Consider the following 26,907-nt stretch of genomic DNA (forward strand, 5'->3'; position numbering starts at 1 on the left):
GATCCCTCCCACGGAATTCCTCCCACACGGGATACCTCCCACGGTATTCCTCCCACACGGGATCCCTCCCACGGAATTCCTCCCACACGGGATACCTCCCACGGTATTCCTCCCACACGGGATCCCTCCCACACATGATACCTCCCACGGTATTCCTCCCACACGGGATACCTCCCACGGGATTCCTCCCAAACAGGATACCTCCCACGGTATTCCTCCCACACGGGATCCCTCCCACGGTATTCCTCCAACACAGGACTCCTTCTATAAATGTTTCAATTTTTTCCCATTTTCAATTTTTCAGGGTAGGGTGACCTTCCACACCCCCGTAAAAAAAAAAATTTTCAAATTTTTTTTTCATTTTCAAATTTTTGGGGTTGAGGTGACCTCCCACACCTCCTTAAAAATTTTTTTTCAATTTTTTTTTTTTTCGTTTTAAGATTTTGAGGGGTGAGATGACCTTCCACACCCCCCTAAAAAAAAAAATTTTCATATTATTTTTTTTTTTTCCATTTTCAATTTTGTTGAGGGTGGGGTAGCCCCCCTCACCCATTTTATTAAAATTTTTTTTTCTTTTCATTTTTAAATTTTCGGGGTTGGGGTGACCTTCCACACCCCCCTAAAAATTTTGTTTTCTTTTTTTTTCAAATTTTTATTTTTTTTATTTTCGGGGTAAGGTGACCTTCCACACCCCCCTAAAAATCATTTTTTCAAATTTTCTTTCTTTTCTGGATTTAAAATTTTTAGGGGTGGGGTGACCTCCAAAACCCCCTAAACTTTTTTTTCAAATCATAAAAAAAATTTTAAATGGCAAAAAATATAAAATTGAAAAATTTTTCAGGGGAATGTGGGAGGTTATCCCATCCCCCTCATTCATAGTTTGTCCTCTTATATAAACATAGTGTGGTGGAGGAAGTCACATCTATAGTAAACTGTTATATCCATTCATTCAAATTTTAAGTACTTGTGTTTTTATCCCACCTTTTTAAGATTATGGGGGGGGAGGGTTGGGTTGCAATTTACTTTTTTAGTGATTGGTAGAAGAAATAAAAACTACATTCTTCTTCAGGGGTACAAGGAGACATAAACAGACATTAAAATTTAGAGTTAAACATAATAACAGATAATTTTAGAAACAGTTTTATACTTAATTTCAAATTCTAAGAAGGTTTTGTTTTATAAAATTTTCTGTAAAACTAAAATTAGATGGACTTTAAAGACTGCTGTTGTTTTCTCAGTAAGTTAAAATAAATAAGTGTTAATTCTTCAAATCTTAGAAGAAGAAGATAACATGCAAGGTGGAGATGCTCAATTTTCAGAGAGAGGAGGTGAAGTCCGAGTGGAAGATGGATTCCAATATGTGTTGAGGAAAGATAGAATAGGAAGAAATGGTGAGAGGACATGGAGGTGCCGCATGCAGAGGCAACATAGATGCTCTGCATCTATCAAAACAAAAAATGGCATACTTGAGGCACCTGTACACTCACACAATGGAGATCCAGTGAAAAATGATGTTTTGAGAGTGCAGTCCCTCATGAGGACAAAGGCCTCTTCAACTCTTGACACAACAAGATCTGTTCTTGCAGATTGCCTTGCAGGTCTAAGTCAAGATACACTGCAAAGGCTACCTAAGCGCCCATCTTTAGATGACAACATCAGGGCTAAGAGAAGAGTGGGCAATCCTGTAGAGCCAAATCCTCAGAATTTAAGCTTTGAAATTCCTGAGAAATACAGGAATGTTCTTCTTCATGACACAGGTATTGCAGATCCTAACCGCATTTTAATGTTAGGCTCCAGGGAGCTTTTACATGTACTGGATGATGAGAATGTGTGGTTGGGTGATGGCACCTTTGCTGTTGTGCCATCAGTTTTCTACCAGCTTTACACAATTCATGCTAAGGTAGGCAACAACTATCCTCCAATTGTGTATTTTCTTTTGCCCAACAAAGAACAAAATACATACATCAGGATGCTAGATGCCCTAAAGGAACTTCTGCCTGATTCTGTTCCACAAATTATGTTGCTTGACTTTGAAAATGCTGCTCAAAATGCATTCAGACTGGCGTACCCAAATGCTTCAGTAAAAGGATGCCTTTTCCACCTTAGTCAGTCTGTAATAAGAAAAGTTGGAGAACTAGGTCTAAAGAGCCAATTTGAAAGCAACCCAGAGTTCAACATGGCAGTCAAATCCTTAATGGCATTATCATTTGTTCCATTAGATGATGTGTTACCAAGATTTCATGAACTAGCTGATTCATTTCCAGATATAGAGAGAGTCAATGAGCTGATTGCCTACTTTGAGGTAACTTACATCCAGGGTAGAGATAGAGGTGAAGGCCTAGTAAGAAATCCTCCTAGGTATCCCCCTCAAGTTTGGAACCATTTTACAGATCCAGCTGATAATGTTCCCAGAACCACTAATGCTGTAGAAGGATACCACAATGGATTAAATTCACTCTTTCTCTCTAAACATCCCAGTGTGTGGAAACTCTTAGATGGGCTTATAAAGGACATTGCACTCCAACATAAGGTTTATGCTGACAATCAGGCTGTCAACAATCCTGCAGTTAGACAAAAATACAAATTGTTGGCCCAAAGACTTGCTGCAAAAGTTAATACTTATGCAGCAAGCCCAAATAAGTTGATCTATCTCAGAGCAGTAGCTAACATTTTTAGCTCTGTCTGATCCTATGAGGAAACAATTTTTTATAAAAAAAAAATAAAATAAAAAAAAAATATAAAAAATAAAAAAAATAAAAAGATTTTAAAAAAAAGAAAAGCAAAAAAAAATTTTTTAAATTAAAAACATCAAAAATGGCTTGCTATTATACTTGACCTCCTCGTGGTGCAAGCTGGATAAGACAGACGAAGTATAAAAATCATATGAAACTTTTTCAGACATATAGTCAAAATAAAAAACCTATATTTTTAAAATCTTTAGAGGACAATTTATATAAAAAATTTGGAAATAATTTGGAAAAAGAATTTTAAAAATAAAATCTTGGTTTTCTTTTAAATAAATAACTAAAAAAAAGGGAAAATGTTTTTTTTGTAAAATGAACCCATGTGGGAGGAATACAGTAGAAGGGATCCCGTGTGGGAGGAATCCCGTGGGAGGGATCCTGTGTGGGAGAAATCCTGTTTGGGAGGAATACCATAGGAGGTATGTGACCTTCCACCCCCCCCTAAAAAAAAAATTTTTTTTCTTCCTCCATTTTCAAATTTTAAACTTTTCATGGGGATGGGGTAACCTCCCACAACCCCCTGAAAAATTTTTCAAATTTTTATTTTTTGCCATTTAAAATTTTTTTATATGAAAAAAAATTTTTAGGGGGTTGTTGGAGGTCACCCCACCCCAAAAAATTTTAAATCCAGAAAAGAAAAAAAAATTTAAAAAAATTTTTTTAGGGGGGGTGGAAGGTCACCTTACCCCCGAAAAAGTGTGGGAGGTCACCCCAACCCCAAAAATTTAAAAATGAAAGAAAAAAAAAATTATGGAGGTGAAGGAGGTCACCCCAACCCCAAAAATTTAAAAATAAAAAAAAAATTGAATAAAAATTTTTTTTGGGGTGTGGGAGGTCACCCCACCCTCAACAAAATTGAAAATGGAAAAAAAAAAATTTTGAAAAAATTTTTTTTAGGGGGGTGTGGAAGGTTATCCCACCCCCAAAAATCTTAAAATGAAAAAAAAAAAATTGAAAATTTTTTTTTACGGGGGTGTGAAAGGACACCCCACCCTAAAAAATTGAAAATTGGAAAAAATTTAAACATTGTTAGGAGGAGTCCCGTGTGGGAGGAATACCATGGGAGGGAACCCGTGTGGGAGGAATACCGTGGGAGGTATCCTGTTTGGGAGGAATCCCGTGGGAGGGATCCCGTGTGGGAGGAATTCCGTGGGAGGTATCCCGTGTGGGAGGAATCCCGTGGGAGGTATCCCGTGTGGGAGGAATACCGTGGGAGGGATCCCGTGTGGGAGGAATACCGTGGGAGGTATCCCGTTTGGGAGGAATCCCGTGGGAGGGATCCCGTGTTGGAGGAATACCGTGGGAGGTATCCCGTTTGGGAGGAATCCCATGGGAGGGATCCCGTGTGGGAGGAATTCCGTGGGAGGGATCCCGTGTGGGAGGAATACCGTGGGAGGTATCCCGTTTGGGAGGAATCCCGTGGGAGGGATCCCGTGTGGGAGGAATACCGTGGGAGGTATCCCGTTTGGGAGGAATCCCGTGGGAGGGATCCCGGTTGGGAGGAATCCCGTGTGGGAGGAGTCCCGTGTGGGAGGAATTCCGTGGGAGGGATCCCGTTGGGAGGAATCCAGTGGGAGGAATCCCGTGGGGAGGTATCCCGTGACTACCAGCGCCACCCAACACGCTCACTGCACTACACAAGGCCTTATCCACTGCCTCAATGGCTTAATGGAGAAGGCGGAGAGAGCCCGCACCTGCAGCTTGACTGACCGCTGGAAGGGAATCCGTCAAGCAAAAGACATTGTCACCAACGCCCTGTGGGATGGGTATGACCGCACCACGGCCCACGTAATCAGCTGCGAGGAATTGGACTCTGCCACTGAGGAGGAAGAGGAAAGTGAGACTGAGGGGGGAAGGATGGCTGAACTGGAAATGGACAAGGGTCTAGAAATTCTTTATATACACTTAAATTACACCTTTAAATTAAATACCTACCTTTATTAAAAAAAAAAAACACATACGGTGATATGGTCCCTTGGCTGTGTGTCCCAGGTTTGCCTGTGCTCGCAGGCAATGTTTAACTCATTTAATTTAGGTGCAAACCTGAGACAACAGCCAAGTAAACGTGTAATGCCCTACCTCGCCTGATATCTGCCCAATTGTAAAATGTTATGTTTATTTATTTGTTTAAGTTGAAAAAAAATCAAAATTATTCATAAATTATCAAAAATCAAATTTTCCAGACAAAAACAGTGATAAGCCATCTACTCCAAAGCTTAAAAAGCACAAAGGGGGGAAGCTTTATGGCAAAACTCTCTAGGTAATTTGGTTTATTTTTTGTAAAATTGTAAGTTTGCTGTAAAAAATAAAAAAACAAGATTAAATAATTACCTGAGATTGTCATTTTCAAATAGAATTGAGAATAATAAAAATCCTTGTTAGTTACCTAATCAACATTGTTTTTATTTAGAATTTAAACTTTCATCATCTACCGATTGAGCACCAATTTAAGCTTTACATTAGCTAAAGGTAACTTTTTTCAAACTACCACAGCAATCAAGTATTTTGTTAAAGTTTAAAGATACCAATCATCCTGTCCCATCCATCATCAATTGTAATTAAAATCCAACAGAGGTACACAAAATTATTTTAAAATTTTTCCTTTCAAATTAAGAATTTCAATTAGCAACTTATGTAACAAAATTTTATTTCTTTCAGCATCTTCAACAGCAACACTCAAAGCAAAATAGCATCAAAAGCCTCATATAGCCACTCTTTAGTAAGTTTTATATAATTTGATTGTGAAATCTATAATTATGGGCAAGTTAATCCTTGTATATGTGTCATTTATTAAACTATAAAGTCTGAAAGTATTGTAATCAAGCAATGAGTAACTATAAGATATTTAATTACTTAAACTTTATTTTCACAGTTAATTAAGTACCTTTTTTTTAGGAAATTAACTGTTCATGGACGAATTTATACTTCAGAAGTCAATATGAAAAATGTCTATGGAAATTAACTTCTTCAAGTAAACATATGAGGCTCCCCAGGTAAGCTGACCTGTATAATAAATCCCAGTATAACAGCCATCAGACTGGGGCAGCGTAAAAAGAGCTAATTGTTACAAACATATGGACCAACCCTAATCATAGAAAAGCTTCACTATTAAAAATGATATGGAGAAGTTTGAATAAAAATTAAATAAAAAGAAGAAAATATTCATTCGAATCCGGTGGATAGGAACTGGTTCTCATCCATACGAAAAAACTATGTCTAGCATCGTATTATATCCAGTTTTCTACGAATATAGAAATGTACAATCATAAGATTAAAACTAGTTTTTTTAGCCAGTGCCTTTGGCACCACGGGGCTAAAAAAACTAGTTTTAATCTTATAATTGTACATTCTATATCCGCGGAAAGCCGTTTATAATACGATACGAGAAATAACTATTCTCGTATTCATTCGAATCTGGTGGATAGGAACCGGTTCTCATTCATACGAAAAAACTATGTCTAGCATCGTATTATATCCAGCATTCTACGAATATAGAAATGTACAATCAAAAGATTAAACCAGTTTTTTTAGCCCGTGCCTTCGGCACCTTGGCACATTCTATATCCGTGAAAAGCGTTTTATAATACGATAAAAGAAATAACTATTAAAATATATTAACTTTGTAGCTGACACAAGATCTACCAGATACGTATCTCATACAATGTTCAAGACAACTGTGTTTTGCATTGAGAGTTGTGTTAAGAAGAAAGAATTGTATGTGCACAATTTATCTCAATTCTTATACCTTATATAGTACTGTCATAAAGATAAACATTGCAGGAACTTCAGAAAATTTAAGATAATTCAAAGGATCATAATAGTACTTTCTAAGCTGTAACCAGTAACTGTAAGGATTCAAAAAAAATATTTCGTAACTACAGCTGGACCCGCGACCGTGGCTCAACACGCAGCGCATCCGCTCGTCGTCGGGAAGGTGATAGGTTCGAATCTCGGTCCGACACCGCGTTAAAAAAAAACTAAAGACGTTAAAAATGGTCCCTACTGCTGCTATGTCAGGTGCGCGACATAAATAGTTAGAGTAGGGGGAATGCCTTGGCCCAAAACAGGCGCAACTCATTACCATGCACAGTTAGGACTTCTCAGACAAAGGTCGTGCAATCAAAGGGTTGGTTGTCTGATGGGCAAATGGACGCTTTTCACCGCAATCATAGGGCTTAGGGCTGACAACCCTATCCCATGTCCATAAAAAGCCACATTGTTACAGAAACACTGACAAATTGTCAGCGGCCTATGCACCCTTGCGGGCTTGTTACTGTTTTTACTGTTACAGCTGGTTTTAATAAATACTAAAGCAGGCCACCTAAAAAGCTGAAATTACTAATATGATTTTCTTCAAATGAATTCATGTGTTGATTATACCTAAACATGACTTTTTTCTTGACTTGTCTTATAACTAGACAAACGCGAAAGCATCTATAAATTATAACGTTAAAGATCAAATATCTTCTGTAGTTGAGCATGGTTAAGATATATAATATATATCTATTATTGATTTAAAATAAGCTAATGGTTTTATAATGCAAATAACAATGCCTCATCCATAACCAAAAATGTCATTTCCAATTTTTTGTAAAACCTTCATCTAAAATTACATGTACTTTACTGACCACAATTGTTTGTAATGCACATTATTAATATAGATCTGTTAGGTTAAAAAAAAAACATTTTAAAAATTTAATCTTACTAAAAATTTTCAAAAATTTGAATTTTAAAATATTGATTTTAGTATTATACATTTTTACATAGATTGTATATTGTATTTGCAAATCAAGACAAAGAAAGAAATTATGCATGGTTCAAATCAGCAACAGGAACAAACAATCAATAATAAAACAAGGATGACAACATCCATAAGTAGCGAAGCACAAACATTATGGATGGATATCCGGAAAAAATTATCTTTATTGCAGTTTCATAAAAAAAAAATTATTAAACTAAAAAATCACGCAACCTTGTAAGATTTATAACGTAAAATTCTAGGAATTGATCTAGCACCTCAGCAAATTAGCAAATCTTAATGAAACTTTGTGGGTATATGTAAATTGGAAAATTATTTAATCCCTAAAAATATCAGCCTTCTATCTCAAATAGGAGAAAAGAAAATCATAAAAAACCTAAAAATCTAGGAATCGAACTAGCACCCCAACCAATAAGCAAATCTCAATAAAACTTCATAAAAGTATGCCTAATATGAAAGTCTTTAATCCCTGAAAATTTCGGCAGTCTATGTTGAATAGGAGTTGAGAAAACCATGAAAACTTAAAAATGTAGGAATCGATCTAGCACCCAAACAAACTGACGAATCTTAATAAAACTTTGTGAAAATATGAAGGCTGTTATCATAATTAATCCCTAAAAGTTTCAGCATTCAATCTTTTATAAGAGCCGAGAAAATCACGTTTCCCCCTTTCTGTCTCAGACGGACGGACGGAAGGACATTTCGAATTATAAGGTAGCTTCGCTACTAACAAGGTATTAACATGACTAATATAGACACAGAAACAGACAAATATTATTGTACCTTTGCTTCTATAAACCGGCGAAACCGCCCTTTATATCTTTAAAAAGCCTTTTTTTATTTATATCTTATACGAATTAGTTTAAAATATCTATTCATAATGTTTTTTCTTCTTCATGTTGTTTTAATCATCAAAAAGTTTTCATCTGTGAAAATATTTGTTAGTTACTAAAATACCTTACCATGTTTAGGTTTTGAATAGATACACATTACACATAGATAGACAGATAAATTGGAATAGATTTCTGTCTCAACACAATCTAATTAAAACTTGCAGCCTCGGACACAACTAGGGGCGTGGACACTAAACAGTAATATTCAAGGGGTGTGGACACTACACAGTAATAATCTGGGGGCGTGGACACTACACAGAAATAATATGGGGGTGTGGAAACATCACAGGAACAATATGTGGTGGGTGTGGACACTACACAGTAATAATCTGGGGGTTTGGACACTATACAGTAATAATCTGGGGGTGTGGACATTACACAGTAATAATCTGAGGGCGTGGACACTATACAGTAATAATCTGGGGGTGTGGACACTACACAGTAATAATCTGGGGGTGTGGACACTACACAGAAATAATCTGGGGGTGTGGACATTACACAGTAATAATCTGAGGGCGTGGAAACTGCAAAGATTTAATCTTGAGGTGTGGACACTACACTGTAATAATCTGGGGGCGTGGACACTACACAAAATTAATCTGGGGGTATGAACACTGTACAGTTAAAATTTGTGTAATTTTCTTTTTTTTGCAATTCTATGTATAATTAAGTTTTTGTACTAAAATTGAAAACCCTAGACAAAACAAAGAAAAACTGTTTTAGATTAGCTTTTCTACAAAAAATGAAGCCTGTTCTTTTGCACATCAATTTTGTAAACCCCGTCCCCAAATAGTTTACAGGATGCATTTTATTTATTGAATTAGTCTAGATTTTTACAGGTTTAGTGGCTGAGTGGTCAGGGTTCAACAATTTGAAAAATATGGCAGCCAAGGATAAGAGAATAAAAAAATAAAAATCAGCTAGATTAGTATTTTTGGAAGTAGTTATTATGTCCGTCCACCTGACGTATGGTTTGACACGAAAACAATGTTTAGACAACTGAATGACTGGCTTTTGATTACCCTTAAAATATTAGCTTTGTCATTCAGCAAAAATAGTACATATAATCATTTTTCTCGTATTCATTCTAAACCGATTAATGTCCGGCGGATTAGAACCGGTCCTCATCCATATGAAAAAAACTATGTCTAGAATCGTATTATATCCAGTTTTCTACGAATATAAAAATGTATAATCATAAGGTTAAAACCAGTTTTTTCAGCCCGTACCTTCGGCATCTCGGGGCTAAAAAATGGTTTTATTCATCTAATTGTGAATCTTAAATTTTAAAGCTGTTTATAATCCGATGCGAAAAATAACTATTTCTCTTCTGTTTACTATACAAATTACTGTTCAGTTTACATAAAAGCTATTTTTTTTACATATGGCATGTTCTTTTTAATATCAAGATGAAATTGTTTCCACGTCTCAATGGAAATTTTGCCTCTAAAATTCAAGGTAACAACAAAATTATGATTAGCGGATGACAAACCTTACCGTTGCATTAGTTGAATACACTGTGTAACCAAATTCCTTGTGTAAACAAATTTTAAATCTTTCCATCTAAAACTGCATAAAATATGTTTTAATAAGTTTAAATAAGAATAAATTCATAAGAGTACACAGAATAGAAATTAGTTTATTTCTGTAACTACTTTATATTCAAGAATAAGGTTATATAAATCTATCTTTAAGCAAATTTGTCAAATTAGTCTTTTTACTTGAAAGACAGGAATCTATCATAATATTATATTTATACCTTCTTTAATAAGTTCTGTAACTCTTATATTTTATCGTATTTGGACATTTTAGGCACATCATTTAGCATCATTTCCACGCTTTAAGCTGCAATCATGTATTGTAACGTTTCATAACTAGAACCCCTATATTTCATATTACGATTTACAACTTTAGGATAATTTGTTTAAGTTAAATCAATACTTTTGCTTTTTACCTTGATGATTCTGCCAGGTTTGATGAAGTCCCAGTTTTGTATAATCACCATATCTAAAAGGTCACTTATCATTCACATAAAGAAAATGTGATAGAAATGTTCTCCTCCCCTCTCCCCTGACCGTTAAATCAAATAAAAATTACCCAAGGCATGCTATAATAATACATTTCACTCTCTTTTTGTGTGTTCTTGACTTATGTTTTGTGATTGTTGCTGTGTTATTTATTGAACATTTGACTAACTACAATAATTACATGTTTCTTTAAGCAGTAAATATTTCTACAGACTTATATAATTTTGATAACAAATGGTTAATTTGTACTTCTCTGAGCAGAATAATTACATCTCATGCAAAAAGTGTCTTCCAGAGACTTTGTGTGGTTGGACAAAACTCCAGTGTACATTCATTTTCGCAAATGGATTTTTAAAACTTTAATTTTGAACAAAAAAATCAAATAAAATGCTTTATATATTTGGTAAGAATAATATATAAAATCTGTGTCTTAAATATTTCAAAATGCCATTATCATTACAAACTAGCAGTCACACCCTAGGTGACTAGGAACTGATGTGTCCAATTTGTGGCCAGCCGCTAAATTTTATAACAGCTGTAGAGCGGCCAATTTTGCAGCTAGGATGACCAAATTTTAGGACGAACTTTTATTTTTCATAACAAAAAATTACTTTTCTGATAATCGCAGAAAAACTGCAAATAACGGAAACCGCCATTTTCGGCGGTTACGGCGGTAAAACGGCGGTTGGCGGCGCAAATTATTATTTTTATCTGTTTATTATTGCTCAAGGATTTACCAAAAAAAATTATAGGTCTCTAGCTGTAATAGAAGCCACGATATTCATGATATATGTCTGTAGTAAAAGCCGGACAAAATCGGTTATAAAGTCGGTCAGGGAGCGGTCAAACGGCAATAACACCACTTTTCTCAGAAGGTCATTGATATCTAAGTATTATTTAGAAATTAAGATTTATTTAGATTTTTACTAATTTTTTTGCTACCCAACTGACTTTGACCGGACATTACGACCGACACAGGCCAGATATCCCAATAAAATCAACTCTTGCCGACGTATAATTACTAAACTTAAAAGTCATGAAGTTACAGCTCTCCATCTTACCTACAAAAAAAATGAGATTAAAAAAAACTAGAGGGCCCCCCCCCCCCCCCCCGATCTGTAAGGGTTAACAGTCTGGCCCTTTTTAGACGGGGCGGGAGAGGGGGGGGGGTGAAAGGTTGCATTAAACTTGGAGGATCATACCTAAAACCGAAATTGACTTAATCACCTACATTACATAATAGGATGAACCACTATTGGATAATTTAGTATTTTGATTACATAAAACGCTTTGTTTAAGTCAAAAAAAAATATTTTACTTTTTACCTGGATGACTCTGCAAGGTTTGCAGGTTGTACAAAAATTGCAAACAAACTCGATTTATTTTCAGTAGTGAATGTACACCCTAAATGTCAGGTCAGATAAATTATCTTTTACGTACTTTTAAATCAGAGATTAACATAGATAAAGGGTCAGTTGGGTAATATTAAACTGGATAATTTTAAAATTTAAAGATCCTTCTCAACTATAGGCTACTTTATCTACATATCTTATATTTCTTTAAGGGACATGTATTCCAATCTTCCCGTTATAAAGTCTGACCGAATAAAATGCAATGATGCAAATATCTCTAACTATTTCAACTTATGTTTCAGGGGAAGATTTTGCTTTAAATACCTTCAATAATAGTTACAATATCGATACCATACAAAAGTTATTTGTTGCAGAAAGATCAGGATCATTTTCTTTCAGGTTGTAGATACTATAACACCTGAAAGACAACCCAACTTTTATCTACACAACCTTTGTCTGAAAGTCACCTTTCTAATGGAATTATCAACTTAGCTTGGATTAAGGGTCCAAACGTTAACATTATCAAAATTAAAATTTTTGGTACAATTATTTACCCCTGATCTAAATCAAACCTATTAAACTAAGAATTGAAATAAGAATTTATCTCTATAACAATTGCTTAAAGTTTTGAAATTACATTGACAGTACAAAGGAAACAATGTAAATTCTTCCAGATAAACTCTCCAGACTTATTTATGACCCAGAACAAGAATAAGAATTTTAAAAAAATACCTTACGGTATGGCTAAATAAAATGATTTTGCTTAGTTTTGAAATCATGCCAAACATACGTCAAACAAAGTCAACATAAGAGTAACCCTCTAGAAATTACAGCAGTTTAAATTTCCTAGTATATTATGGAAGTCGACGTCAGTCTCCCCCCCCCCTCTTTTCAGTTTTAGTTTTTAGAGAAAAAGAAAGAAAATAAAGGGGTTGGTTACTTTTTATCTTTATAGGGTGATAGTACCCTCCCCCCAAATAAATGTAAACCTTTATGGTCCTATGAAAAGCTTCACTGTAAAGAAGACCTATATCGGGTGAAAGTTTAGCGAGATCCTTCGGTACATCTTGTTATTTGTATATAAAAATAAATAATTGTAAGAAAAAAAAGTCTTAATGGCATTATTTTATTAAACAAAAGGATTTTGGGTACCTTTTTTAACAGAAATCTTTGCTGTGTGACTTAAGATGTATTGTGTAATTCTGTCACCTCTAACAAATATTTGTTACCACCAGTATACAAGGTGAACTGAAATTAGTTTCCGAATGTGAACACATTTTCCTAGGTGTTTCCCAATCCTATCTCAATATTTGCTACTAGCTAAAAACCCTTCAAACTTCAAAAAAAAAATCAAAATTTGAATGTACTAACAATTTATACATTATACATTCAAAGTTTTAATTTTTCAAATTTTGATTTTTTTTTTTGGAAGTTTGCAGGTTTTTTAGCTAGTAGCAAATATTGAGATAGGATTGGGAAACACCTAGGAAAATGTGTTCACATTCGGAAACTAATTTCAGTTCACCGTATACAATGTATGTGTTAGGGACCATAAGGAATAAGACAATGGACGATAAATATATGTACAATGTACATTCCCAATCATGATATGCAAAAATACCCCTTATTGACTATTTATTGGAATTAACTAATAAAAATTCAGCGACAAGAAAATGTGGTTTAACTTTAAGTACCAGTGCAATTTTCACTCCAATGTTCCCTCCCTCCTTGGTTTGTATTGAGGAATTCTGAAATGGGTCATGTTCGAATATAGAAACTGGATGAAAATTTAAGAAAACCTTTTTTGAAAACCCTTCTAAAAAGGTTTAATAAATATTTGTTTAACCCGTGTTTATTTTTTTTTCTGCTTTGGAATAATTATCCCTTTTCAAATTTTTGAAAGAAAAAAAATGTTGGACCTGAAAAAACAGAGAAAACAGAGAAATGTGGTCCTTTGTTTATCTTTCTGTCACGTAAATTAAATGAACACAAAGTTCGAAAATCTTTTGGCCATGCATAATTTTTTGTACGCCTTCCATATCTTTGGAAACGTTATACTGTCCGTGTGTCCATCAAGATTCCCATAATTAATTCGAGTTCTAGTCTACAAAAAGCTTTTGATTGTTTTTAGATTGTCTAGTTCAACGTTCATTTATATCAAACTTCTCTTCTAGAATAGTCAAAAGATTTTATTTTTGATATTTTTTTCTTTACTACTTTCTCTTTACATTCGGCTTCCTTTCCCAATCTCTTCCCTTGCCCTTTCTTTCCTCTTTGTTTTCTCCTTACCATATGGATAAAAAATAGTTCTTTAGGCATTTTCATATTTTATATGACAGAAAATTTACAGTATTAAAGCTATGTCATTTAAATTTTACGTTGACTTTGAAACTCGTTTTAGATTAAGAATAATTTTGAAAATTCTTTGATCTATCTTTTTACCCCATTTGTTCTTTCCCCCTTTTTCTCTTTATTTTTCTGCAGGGATTAAGGAGTAGTATCATACAAACAAAAAATTTGAAAAATCAAAAAATATTATATATAGGTAGTGGACAAATAATATGTAACCACAATTAAGATTACTTTTAAGACAGCCAATTATAATACAGTAAAATGCATCAATCAATAAAGGTGTGACATCTCTTTCGTTTAATGTCATTTTTATTTTTTTAACAAAAAATAATCCTGTAATATAAAGTAATAAGCTTCTTTTGTCTGTAGCAAAGGATATCGCTGACCGCTGAACCGATATGGTTCTTCTTTACAGTGAATCTTCTTATAGGCTCTGAGATGGTTTTAGGCTATTTGATTTTAAAAAAAATAAGTCTGGGTAGGGTTTTCTGCTCTTCGAATATAGAGCCCCTAGATGCTAGGGGCGCAGCTGCTAGTTATTTATATATAGAAATACTGTCATACCACTTTTACATAATAACTATAAAGCCTATTTGCAAATCCCTGGATAACTGGCATCTTCATCATATTTTATAAGCATTGCAAATTTATTTTTTTGCAGAAGGACCTTGTCAACAGATATTCTTGTAATTTATACTATGTTATACTATTAATACAAAGTTAATTTACTAATACGCTCTAGAAGGACCTTGTCAACATATACTCTTGTAATTTATACAGTTATACTATTAATACAAAGTTAATTTACTAATACGCTCTAGAAGGACCTTGTCAACATATACTCTTGTAATTTATACAGTTATACTATTAATACAAAGTTAATTTACTAATACGCTCTAGAAGGACCTTGTCAACATATACTCTTGTAATTTATACAGTTATACTATTAATACAAAGTTAATTCACTAATATGATAATTATACTCTAGAAAGTTGTTAACAGATATTTTTGTAATTTATACTATGTTATACTATTAATACAAATACAATCTACTAATATGATTATTATAGAAGGTCCTTATCAAGTCAACAGATAATTTAAAGTGAAATAGGGTATTATTAATTTAGCCAACACACTTTTCCTCAACAGTTTAGCGGATTTAAAACCGACACGCAACAAGCGGTCAATGGATCCTAAAAATAGACACATTTGCAAAAACAAAACTGGTTTTACCTAAATTGTATCTGATCCTTCTTCAGGTCTGTAGTGTTTCAAAGATCTGAACTAAAAATGTGTGATGGTTTGACTTAAAAATAGCATTTGATGTAAAATTTAGATGCTATATATTACTTTTAACACATGAAAGCAGTAGTTCTTTTAAAACCCTTTTTTTGTAGATTAATTATAACAGATAAAATAGTCGACGTTGTTACCTTCTGGCTTTAATTAATGCTTTTTTCTTCAAATTGCCTTCAAATCTTAAACTTAGAAAGAAAAAACAGTAATAAAAAATCAACATATTATTTAACTAAAAAATATTGACACAATTGACTTACATTACATGCTTTTTCAAATAGAAACAATTAGAAACATTACACTTAAATTTTCTAAGAAAAAAATGCCCAATAGTAATAAACATTAAGTTATCAACAACATAAACCATAGGTTGTTGACGAAATTATGCATTTGATTCAATACATCAATTACATAACATGCTTTTTATATAGAAACAATTAGAAACATTACACGTAAATTTTCTAAGAAAAAAATGCCCAATAGTATTAAACATTAAGTTATCAAACACATAAACAATAGATTGTTGATGAAATTATGCGTTTGATTTAGTATATCAAAGGACTATTATCAAATAGTTAACAACTGAATAGTTCATTATACATTTAATAGCTTTACTGTTTTTACATATAACTTATAATTTTAGGTCATTGTATTTCACATATAGTGTGTCATTTTTGTCAATTGTCACTGGTTAAACATGAAAGATGATTAGGTTAGATGATAACTAGAATATTAAGTTGTACAGAAATTACATATAACATAATTTCTTTGGATATAATTGAAGTCTGATTACTTTACACATGTCTTGATGAGAACTCTACCACAGCTCTATGCAGTCTCTCAGGGTAGGAAGGATCTGATATAACATTGATTTTATACCTGTTCCAGTAGGTCAGAAATACTCTATGGATGGATTCCCCTGCCTGCTCGGATACCATCCCAAGACCTCTGTTGTCTGTTATGTGACTTAAACATTGCTCTAGGTGATGTAGGACAACACGAATCTTTAGAGTTTCGTTAAGTTCAGTTCCCTTGTAAAGCCTGTTTAGTTCTATAACATCGTCAGTTAGAGATTTTGAAACTTTACCAGTAGAAAAACAATCATTAACTACTTTGTTCATACCCTTGAAGGCCATTATTATAGGCTGTACAACAAGAGGACTAATTTCTCCCAGAACATCAGGATTGTTGATTAAATCAGGGTTCTTAAGCATCTTCCTGCATGCATTGCCCTCAAACACATCCCCATGGTAACTTTTGGGAATAGCTTTTAATTTTAGGGGCCAATTCAGAGCTCTTTCTCTGCCTACGATAGGAACTAGCCCTTTAAAGAATAAATGGTTTGTAAAACCTTGTTGCATATGAAGCTCAGGGGCAGGACATTTGTCTATAACAGCAACATCATCGGCTTCATCAAATAGGGAAGGATTTACAACACTTTCAGCAAGTTTGCCATGCTTCTTTCTGTCCCCTCCAAGACTTAGAAATCTAAAAAATAATTAAAATTATACCTTGCCTCTCAACACTTTTTTAAAGTGATGTACAAACTCTAATTATAGAAAAGCTTTGCAATTTAAGACATTGGTGTACAAAGCAAGTGGATAACAAAATTATGGCCAGCTTCCTAATCTTATAAGTTATATTATTGCAGTGCATTACACAATTAATACACACTTATCATAATTAGATCTTACTTGTCATAGCTTCGCCTCAAATCACCATAGGTCCTCTGTCCATTGCAAAGCTTGTCTGATTCTGTATTATCAACTTCTCCCTCACTCTCCACAGACTCATCTTCATTGTTTTCATCAACTGTCTTTCTGAGGGTTTTAAGTTTAACATAACAGTAAGGGCTAGGCCAGGTGGAAGATGCTGTCTGCATTCCATTGACTATTAAAATCAATTTGTAATCAGCAATGAATTTGAAAGGAATATTGTTGATTTTAATCAAATCAAACAAAATTTTCATGTTGTCATAAGTTTCTGCAACGTCAGGAACAATACATAACATTATCATTCTATTCACACCTGTTAATTTTCCTGCTTTGGAAGCTGTTCCACCATCTTTAAAGAGAGTTCTTTTTTTGATGTGCTCATTGTCATCAACTTCCATAGCTTCTTTTTCCTCACTGGTAACAACTCTGTCTAGTTCAGGATGATAGTTTTCTGGTAGGAATATACCACAGATTTTCAGGAAGCCCTGTCCACCATCTGCCATAATGTTTATCTTTGTAATTCCAGTGTATCCTCTGGCATCCTCTACAGCATTCAGGACTTCCTGACAATCTGCCTATATAATAGGCCTGTTGCCTTTTTCTCCTTCACCTATATCCATAATAGTACTAGAAGTATGGTAAATATCTTTTAATTGTTTGGCTTTTTTAGAGGCATGGTCTCTGTAATGGCTAGGTATGGCTTTTTTACCAGCCCCTACTCTTATGAAATTTGTCATTTTCTTCATAAAATTTGATGAAGTACCTGTATGTTCTTGGAAATTATCCAGACATTCTTTGGAGTAGAAAGGTTTCTTTTCTTCAGGTGGGTTTAAAGTGACCGTGGCTTTGGAACCTCTAGTTGTTAGTGCAGTCTCCCCTGATCTATTGCCAATTGAGTCTTTAAGCTTGGAATAAATAATCTGGTCTTGTTGCTTTTTTGGAAGAGTATCAATAATTTTTAGTACATTAGCCACATTTTCAGATTTATTACAGGGATGGTTTATTCCTACACTAACTTTGTTTTTACAGTGAGCACAAATCTTTATTGTATTTGAGGTAACTTTGTTATTGCTTTTGACTTTGGGGACTTTTGGTTTACTAGCTGCCAACAAACCGTTTTCTATTGTAATTGATGCTGAAAGCTTAGTTGATCCTCTTTCTAACTTTGAATGACATTTAGATCTACCAGTTTGACAAATATAACAATTGCAATCTTTATCTGTATTTGATTTTCTTGTCTCTTTTAGAAGCTGAATTTGGTCATAGTTTGGGATTGAAAAGTTGATAGGCTTTAATCCTGAAAAATATATAAATATTTTAAATTTTAATACTTTGTATAGTAATAGTTGATCTCCCCCAAGCAGCATTATGGGCGCTGGAGGTCAGAAAAATAGAATAAAACCACATTTGTAAAGCTTCCCTGCAGACCAGTATATGCAAAGATATTCAAACAAGAAATATTACTATTGGATAAATGATAAGGATAAACCTATATAAAGAACCTTTGGAGTAAATGTGCATTTTTTAAATTGTATTATTGTAAAACAAGGTTGACAATATCCATAAAAGCGAATATCTAAAATAGTAAAACAAACAAACATTAACAATTGTAGAGTGTCATAACTGTATAAGCATGTATATATGAATAAGTCTAAACAAAATTGTAAGTAAATTTCTTAGAAAATACAGGATAATGTTTAATGACATTCTCACATTTTTAGCATTACATTGTTGAGATGATTCTCTTTTAACATTGTACCTTGTTGTAGTAGGAATCGATATTCCAAAAATGTTTTAAATGGACGTACGGACATTCTGTTAACAATTATACAGTTGCTATGCTTTCTTAGACGTACTTTACTAATAAAGGAATTGCCATGCCAGATATGAAATGGTTAGGACAATTATAACATATCAAAATTAATGATAAGAGCTATCCGCTATGGAACAGACTAACCCTATTTATAAAAAAAGCTTCATTTTTAAAACCAAAAGTATCAGAAATAAGATGTAAAGGTTTTCTAGTCTAACATAAATAAACACTAACCTTTATCAGCTTGTGAAAGTAAAATCCGGCATCTATTACAGATACTCGTTGGATATACTGGATTTTCTAGGTTGTATTCTGGAGAAAGCAGTTTCTTAATATGGACCAAGCTTTTATCCTTTATTCTATAACTTGAAAGAGTCTTGTTTTTTGAAATTACAATTTTAGATCCACAAGGACCACAAACCTTTGACCTGTTTTGCTCATGATCACATTTTGAAAAAGGTTTTGCCATGTCTTAAATAAGATACAAAATTAAATAAAAATAGTTTTCAATTGCTAACAAATCTCAATTATATAAGGTATTAATTTGATGTTAAATTTGAATATACTGGTTCTATATAAAAAAAATAGCGGCTGCCCCCCTAGCATATAGTGGGTCTGTTTTCTAAGGAGTAAGATAGGGACAAAAATAGCATAAAATCTTTCTAAGACTTAAATCTAAAAATAAAATAGTCTAAAACCATCCTGGAACCTATGTGAAGCTATCCTAAAATGTAGAATTTAATCAGTTAGTCAGCTATCGAAGTCTGAAGCTACAGATAAAATACCTTACTACTTTATGCACTAGGAAATCACTTATAATACAGATCTATGTGTGATAATAGAATAACACTAAATAATCAATCCATCAAATAAAACACAACAATATTAATATAAAAGCAGACAATTGTTTACATACAGTACGTATCAGATGATCATTAAAACATGGTTGCCAAATTGTAATCAATTTATAGAAAATTAAAAAAGCATTTACTGAAATAACTATTATGTAATAAATGGCAAATGAAATGCATTTAAATATATTTTTTCAATAATGTTTTTTAAAGAACCTTTTATGTTATATATTACCCTACCTACTTTTTTATTATATCAATTGTTTAATCCATATAAAATTCAAAATAGTTTTGAACAGAAAGCTAATACTTTTGTGTAATAAACGGCTAATTATTTAAACAATTAAGATTTAAATATATAATGTACTTTTTTACATGACTTTCCATGACAAAAATGCATAAAATAACCACCGTTATTTATCCTAAAAACGTAATGTTGAATTGTCTATAGAAATGTTGTTTTAAAGCCTCAACAAATATGATAAAACTATATTATTAAGCTATAAACCGTAAGGGAATTTTATATTAAATGTTATTTTAAAGTCAAACTATCACACATTTTTAGTTAACATCTTTGAAATACTACAGACCTGAAGAAGGATCAGATACAATTTAGGTAAAACCAGTTTTGATTCAGAAAATATGTCTATTTATAGGATCCATTGACCGCTTGCTGCGTGTTGGTCTTAAATCCGTTAAACTGTTGAGGAATAGCGTGCCAAGAGTATAACAATTACGAATCATAACGGAGAGAGGATAAAATATTGATGCATTTACCTTTTTTATGATAAAAACAGTAAAAATAAAATATATGTCTACTACTATAAATAAGTGGTTTCCAACTTGCAAGAGAATGTAGAAGACAGTGGCACGTGCAAAGCACTTTGTTTAGAAGGAGGAAATTTTTAACATTATACAAAATCCCTGAGGTGGATTCTTAAAAAAAATTTGCCCCACTAATCGCTTAGTGCGGCAAAATTGTTTTCGTGAAAAATCCTCCAAAATCACATAAAAAATCTACAAAAATTAAATAAATCTTATGTTCATAACCCTTTTATGATTTTGTTTAATTTTTGTAGATTTTTAATGTGATTTTGGTGGATTTTTCACGAAAACAATTTTGCCCCACTAAGCGATTAGTGGGGCAAATTTTTTTTAAGAATTCACCTCTGGTCTATATTGACCCCATAATGTCAGAATGACTAATAAAACTACAGGTTTTACCCAGGTAAGATATCATGCAAAATTATTTGCACCAAAGAAGGGTCATTTCAGGATGATAAAATGATTAATCCTTAAATTATTTTTTTGATTAAAAATTAAAAGATCTGTTTCTTTTAGAATCAATATCTTATTAACAGAAAATACTTTGAAATAGTATCTTCACTGTATAATCTTTACTTTCTGCATTTTTAGTAGCGAAGCTACTCTATAAATCGAAATGTCCGTCCGTCTGTCAGTCCGTCCGTCTGAGACAAAGTGGGGGAAACGTGATTTTCTCGGCTCCTATAAAAGATAGAAAGCTGAAATTTCTTGTCAACATTTCTATTATTATGGAGCATAAATAAGTATAACACATCTATGTCGGTCAGACCCCTTTTTAGCAGGTTTTTGGCTATTTTAATATTTTTCAGAGACAAACTGGGGAAATGGGATTTACTCATCTCCTATAAAAGATAGAATGCTGAAATTTTTTGACAACATTCCCATCATTAAGGAGCACAATTAAGTATAAAACGTTAATGGCGGTAGGAACGCTTTTTAGCAGGTTTTTGGCTATTTTTATATTTTTCACATTTTTCTCCATATTTTCAGTGTTTATGGTCCGATTTTCAAAATCTTTTTAGTTATATATATCAAAATTAAATTTCCCATCGTTTAAAATAAACAACCATGACGGCCAGACCGCCTTTATGCAGGTTTTTGGCTATTTTTAAATTTTTCAAGTATTTTCCTTATCTCTGATGTATATGGTCCGATTTTCCAAACTTTTAAAGTTAAGGATATAAAAATTAAATTTTCTGTCATTTTAAGAAAACAACAATGGCGGTCAGACTGCCTTTTATCAGGTTTTTGGCTATCTTTATATGCTACATTTCCCTATATCTTTGGTGTTTTTGGTCCAATTTTCAAACTTTTTTGGGATATCCGTACCAAAATAATTTTTTCCATTGTTATGAGCATCTTTTATGTAATCTACTTTGACCGTCGTCATCATACAAAATAAAACAAGGTTTTGTGTTTATTTACCCCAATAAATCTATTTTTGATTTTAATAAATACACTTTTACGTAGTCCCATCCACGATTTTTTGTGCTTCGCTACTTATGGATGTTGTCATCCTTGTTAATTTTAAGAACATATCTAATTTTAGTACTATAAACAAAAGAAAAAAAGGAATCACCATGCAAAGTTTGAAATCGATAGGACAATTCTAACATGCCAAAATTAACAAAAAAGCTATCCGGGTGTGATGGACGTACGGACGGACGGATGTACGAACGGACGGATGTACGGACGGACTGACCCTAATTAAAGAAAGCTTAGCTTTGAAAAACCCTTAAATAATTGATAGAAGATTTAAAGTCAAAGCAAATATTAAATAAACATAGTATTGTTTGTAAAAAATTATAATGTTTTGTAAATAAACTAGCGGCTTCGGTTCAATAAAAAAAATATAAAAAATGAAGAAATATATAAAATTATACAAAAACATAAAAAACATTAAAATGAGAAAAAAATACGAAAAAATTGTTTTGGGGGGGAGGGGAAATTTTCATTTTTGGGGGGTTTGGGGTTTCCCACCCCCAATAAATTAGCTTAAAACCACCACAGGACCGATAGGTATATACCCTGAAGAGTAGAATCCAATCGGTTCAGTGGTTACCGAGATCTTAAGCTTCAGACGGACGGACGGACGGACAGACGGACATCAAGTTACTTTGTATTATAGTCATACTCTAATACAATTTAAAGAAGGGAACACATAGAAAATTTTAATTCTGATAATTAAATTTGTTTTATTAAAACATTAACCTCCAGATTCATTATTTCTTCATAATCCCTATTCATTTTCAAACTTGCATCTTCTAAAAAAAAAGATTTTGAAAGGAAGCATTTGTTTTCGTCATAGAACGACCTTTCACCCCACCTTGAAGCTAAAGAAGCTACTCAAGAAGCTGTCATAGTTTCATGATTATCTTAAATCTATTCTGGATGTTTTACCACTGAACCTCTACTCTAAAACTTACTTTGTCCGTTTGTCCATCCATGATTTCTTGGGATTCGCTTTTTATGGATGTTGTTATCCTTTTGTAATTCACCAGCGGCTTCGCCCCTAGCCTCTAGAGCTTTGCCCCAAGAAGTTTGATCAAACCAATTTTTCGTATTTTAGATTTAAAAGAAAAATTTACAACAAAAAATCTTTGGGGGGGGGGGCGCAAGTCGACCCCAGTATTTTAATTTTAGTTTTACTTTGTATTATAGATATTTCTAGTCGTTAGGAATCGTACTTTATAATCCACAAGAAATAATTAAATTTATCACGAATCCCTTCTTCTATAGAACCTAACTTCTCTTACTCTATTTGAATGAATTTAAATGTAGTTATGTTATTTTTCTTTTAAAATTTCTGCAGTTTGTAAAATAATTCATTTTTCGACTTATTTAGTCAAATTTACATTATAATTTAAAGTTTTTTGGGTTGGTTCAGTTGTGATGTGTGGGATTTTGTCAATTATCTTTTTGTGGGATAATTGCAGATTTAAACAAAACTTTTTCAAAAGAAAAGAAATGCATAATAAACTTTTTTGTCCCTTTTCTATGTGAAATTTTGTAAAATTTAGCCCATAACTATAATTCTTCGCCATTTTCATAAACTAAACGACTTATCAAACAATGGCTAGATTATAAGTATTTTTATATGATATTAATGATGCATGATAGGCACCTGTTTGTCTAACCAAACTAACCGCTCTGGACCGATTTGTTTATGATTTGAAGTTATAGACTAGAAATAATAATTATGTCGGGCAGGGGCGTCCAAGCTTTTTATTTTAGGGGGGGGGGAACCATTTTTGAAGGGAGGGGGGGTAATTCGTTTTTTTTTTGGGGGGGGGGTAAAATGGCGCGCGAAGCGCGCTGCAAATTTTTTTTACCCCCCCAAAATTTTTACCCCGGGGGTAAAATTTGCTTGGGGGGGGTAATTATCCCCCCATGAAATCTGTTGGCAGGGATAAATTTAGTTAACCCCCCCCAAAATTTACCCCTGGGGTAAAATTTTTTTGGGGGGTAAACTAAATTTTATTAAATATATAGTATTAAAAATGCGCGCTTCGCGGTATTTACCCCCCCGCCCAAAAAAAATTTTTTTTTTGGGGGGGGGAAAATACCCCCTCCTAAATGGTTGAGGGTGCCTACGGCACCCCTAGGGTAGGGGTAAATTTTAAATGTGGGGGATTATCGCCCCATTACCCCCCCCCCCCCTTGGACGTCTATGATGTCGGGGATTGGAAATTAAAAGTTAAGGGGATAAACAGTTTATTTTCATAATATTTAACATCATAACCTCAACCAAAATCTGTAATAAGCAGAGATGATAAGACAAAACTTAATAAGTGTCCAAAGTTTTTCTGAACAAATAAGATAACGAGGCTATAAAACTTTTGTTACCAATGTAATTTACAGTCCAATGTCCCCTCCCTCCCTGGTAATAAGCTAAAAACGTTTAATTTATTAACTTAAGGTTTTCCTTATTTTATGTTTGTTTAAAACAAAGTTTATTTATAGACTGAAGTTTTTTTTATATAAATATTCTGCATCTAGAGAGAAAAAGTTAGATAAATTCAGGGTTCGGAAGCCGCGCATAAGCCTCAGTTTGAAACCTGCTTGTGAGCAGAAAAAGAAATTTTTGAAAGAAGGATTGTCTACTAAAGAGACAGTTTTATACATCCAGCTAAATTTTATAGTGATAAAATGACGATTTCACTTCCACGCGGCTTACGCGCGGCTTCCGATCCCTGGATAAATTTAATGAACCATTCTTAACAAAAAGATGTCTTTTCAAAAACTAGATTATTCACTGTTATTTCAATGTTATAACAATTTTTACAAACTTTTATTTAAATAGATCTTAACTCAGTTTTAGAAACAATAATAAACTTTAAAAAGGTTAGGGGGAAGGGTATTTTTTAGGTTAGGTACGGTAATGTATTGTAAAGTACAAAGTAGCCCAGCAGTCCTAAGGCAACGCAGGTAATATCCCTGCTGGGTTAGGGCCACCTTAAGGGATAGAGAATAAAGACACCCCCCCCCCCCCCACCCCCGTAATTTTACATTTCTGTGCTTACATTTTACATTTTATTGAATTTTTATAGATATCAACTTTGTAAATCACTTTATAAATTTTTCTGTGTGTCCGTCCTTAACTAATCTTCCTCTATTATAGGTTCTTCGAATATAGGTTCCCTAGATCCTAGGGGCACAGCCTCTAGTATAAAATAGAGTAGGTGTCATTTTTATTTACATAAAGTTTTGCTAACTTTGTATAAATCTTGCGGGACAAATTGATATTGATTTAGGCAAGAAAAGTAGAACACAACACAAAATTTTATTTTATATCAGGCCATGCTCAGATTTTGCTTTAAATAATTAGTTGGTTATGTTTTTAATGTCATTTTATCATTCCTAGGATAAATGCAGGAGTGACAAACGTCGGAGTTGACACTTAACCTAACCTAATCTGAATCAAATCATCTTATAGATTTTTTAAATGCCTAACCTCTTTAAGGGCTCATTTGTATATTCATATCCTAACCTTACCTAATATGTAAAAAAAACTTAATTAACTTTATATTTTATACAACCTTGCGTTTGTCCAATCCGACATTTGCCATTCATTCGTTTGTCCTGGAACCATTTTATCTATTGTAAGCTTAACAAAAAAAAAATTTAGACTTTAAAAACAACTAAAATAACGAAAACAAATCTTGACAAATATATCAATTAAAGTGAGTTATAGTGACTGTATTCAAAAACGAACATAAATTACCATGTATTACAGTTTTACTTTATTAAATGCAACTTGTATTCAAATTTTGAAACATTCCTTACAATAAAGAATTGTTCTAATTTATATTTTGACAACTTTTGAGTGTAGTCTATTTCTCCTGGCTGCATCTTATACAATGTACAATGTTGTAAAAGTTAGAGCATGTAAACATTGATTGTATATCCTGTAAGAATTATTTTCAACATATGTACACATTTAGGCTCTCTATTGTGACTATACAAATAACGTTCATCATGCTAATATGACGTAATTGGGGATTTTTTGTACCAATAATAAAAGAGGATAAATTTACAAAAAATACACAAAAAAAAGTTGCAAATAACGACATATTAGAATAATTAACTATTCTTAAATTACGTAATTTTTATAGGCACTATAAAGAGCTTCGTACGTACATATTATACAGTGACGTAACGATTCATCTAACGACCATAAAACATTGATATTGTCAAACCAAGAGGCAAACTTAGTACAGCCACAGGCGCAGCTGCGACTGATACCTTTTTAGATATACATTAAGAAGAATAAATTTTAGTAATAATTATTACATTTGGTGATAATAGATAGGACAAAATAGTTATTCAAAGTTCTCATAAGAATTATTGGAAATAATTGTGACCATCGATCTATATCTGAGTATGTATTACTTAGCTTGCAACTTTATGACAAGTATAAACTTTCAGTACGGTTACACCATAAGGAAAAAGGATAAGAGGATGAATACTCACCCCTTTTTCATGGTAAAATACTACTTCCCCATCCCGAAATTTAGAAGCAGACGAAAATCAAAAACCGCCCAGGGCTTTTTGTAAGTCAATCATAAATAATAATGTGAATAAAAAGAAAAGCGATATTTAGCAAACAGCCGTGGGCGGTCAGAATCAGCTGAATGTTCATTATGAAAAAAATTTCCCCCTTTTTAGAAATAGAAGGATTCATCTTTCATGAACAAATTTTTTTAAATAAAAATAAAATTCTATGTAATTTTGAATTAAAACATTAAAACGAAAATATCTAATCTAATATTCTTGCCCT

At 33.1% G+C, this 26,907-nt stretch overlaps 1 protein-coding gene across 1 annotated transcript; it reads left to right on the forward strand.

Moving 5' to 3' along the window:
- Positions 1 to 1,291: 1,291 nt before the first annotated feature.
- Positions 1,292 to 2,686, forward strand: LOC145312355 (uncharacterized). Its single transcript, XM_080151594.1, has one exon. The coding sequence runs from the start codon at positions 1,292 to 1,294 to the stop codon at positions 2,684 to 2,686; it is 1,395 nt and encodes a 464-aa protein (XP_080007720.1).
- Positions 2,687 to 26,907: the final 24,221 nt, after the last annotated feature.

This window comes from Acartia tonsa, chromosome 2, assembly GCF_053477335.1.
Source record: "Acartia tonsa isolate MP-2025a chromosome 2, ASM5347733v1, whole genome shotgun sequence".
Classification (NCBI taxonomy): Eukaryota; Metazoa; Arthropoda; class Copepoda; order Calanoida; family Acartiidae; genus Acartia; species Acartia tonsa.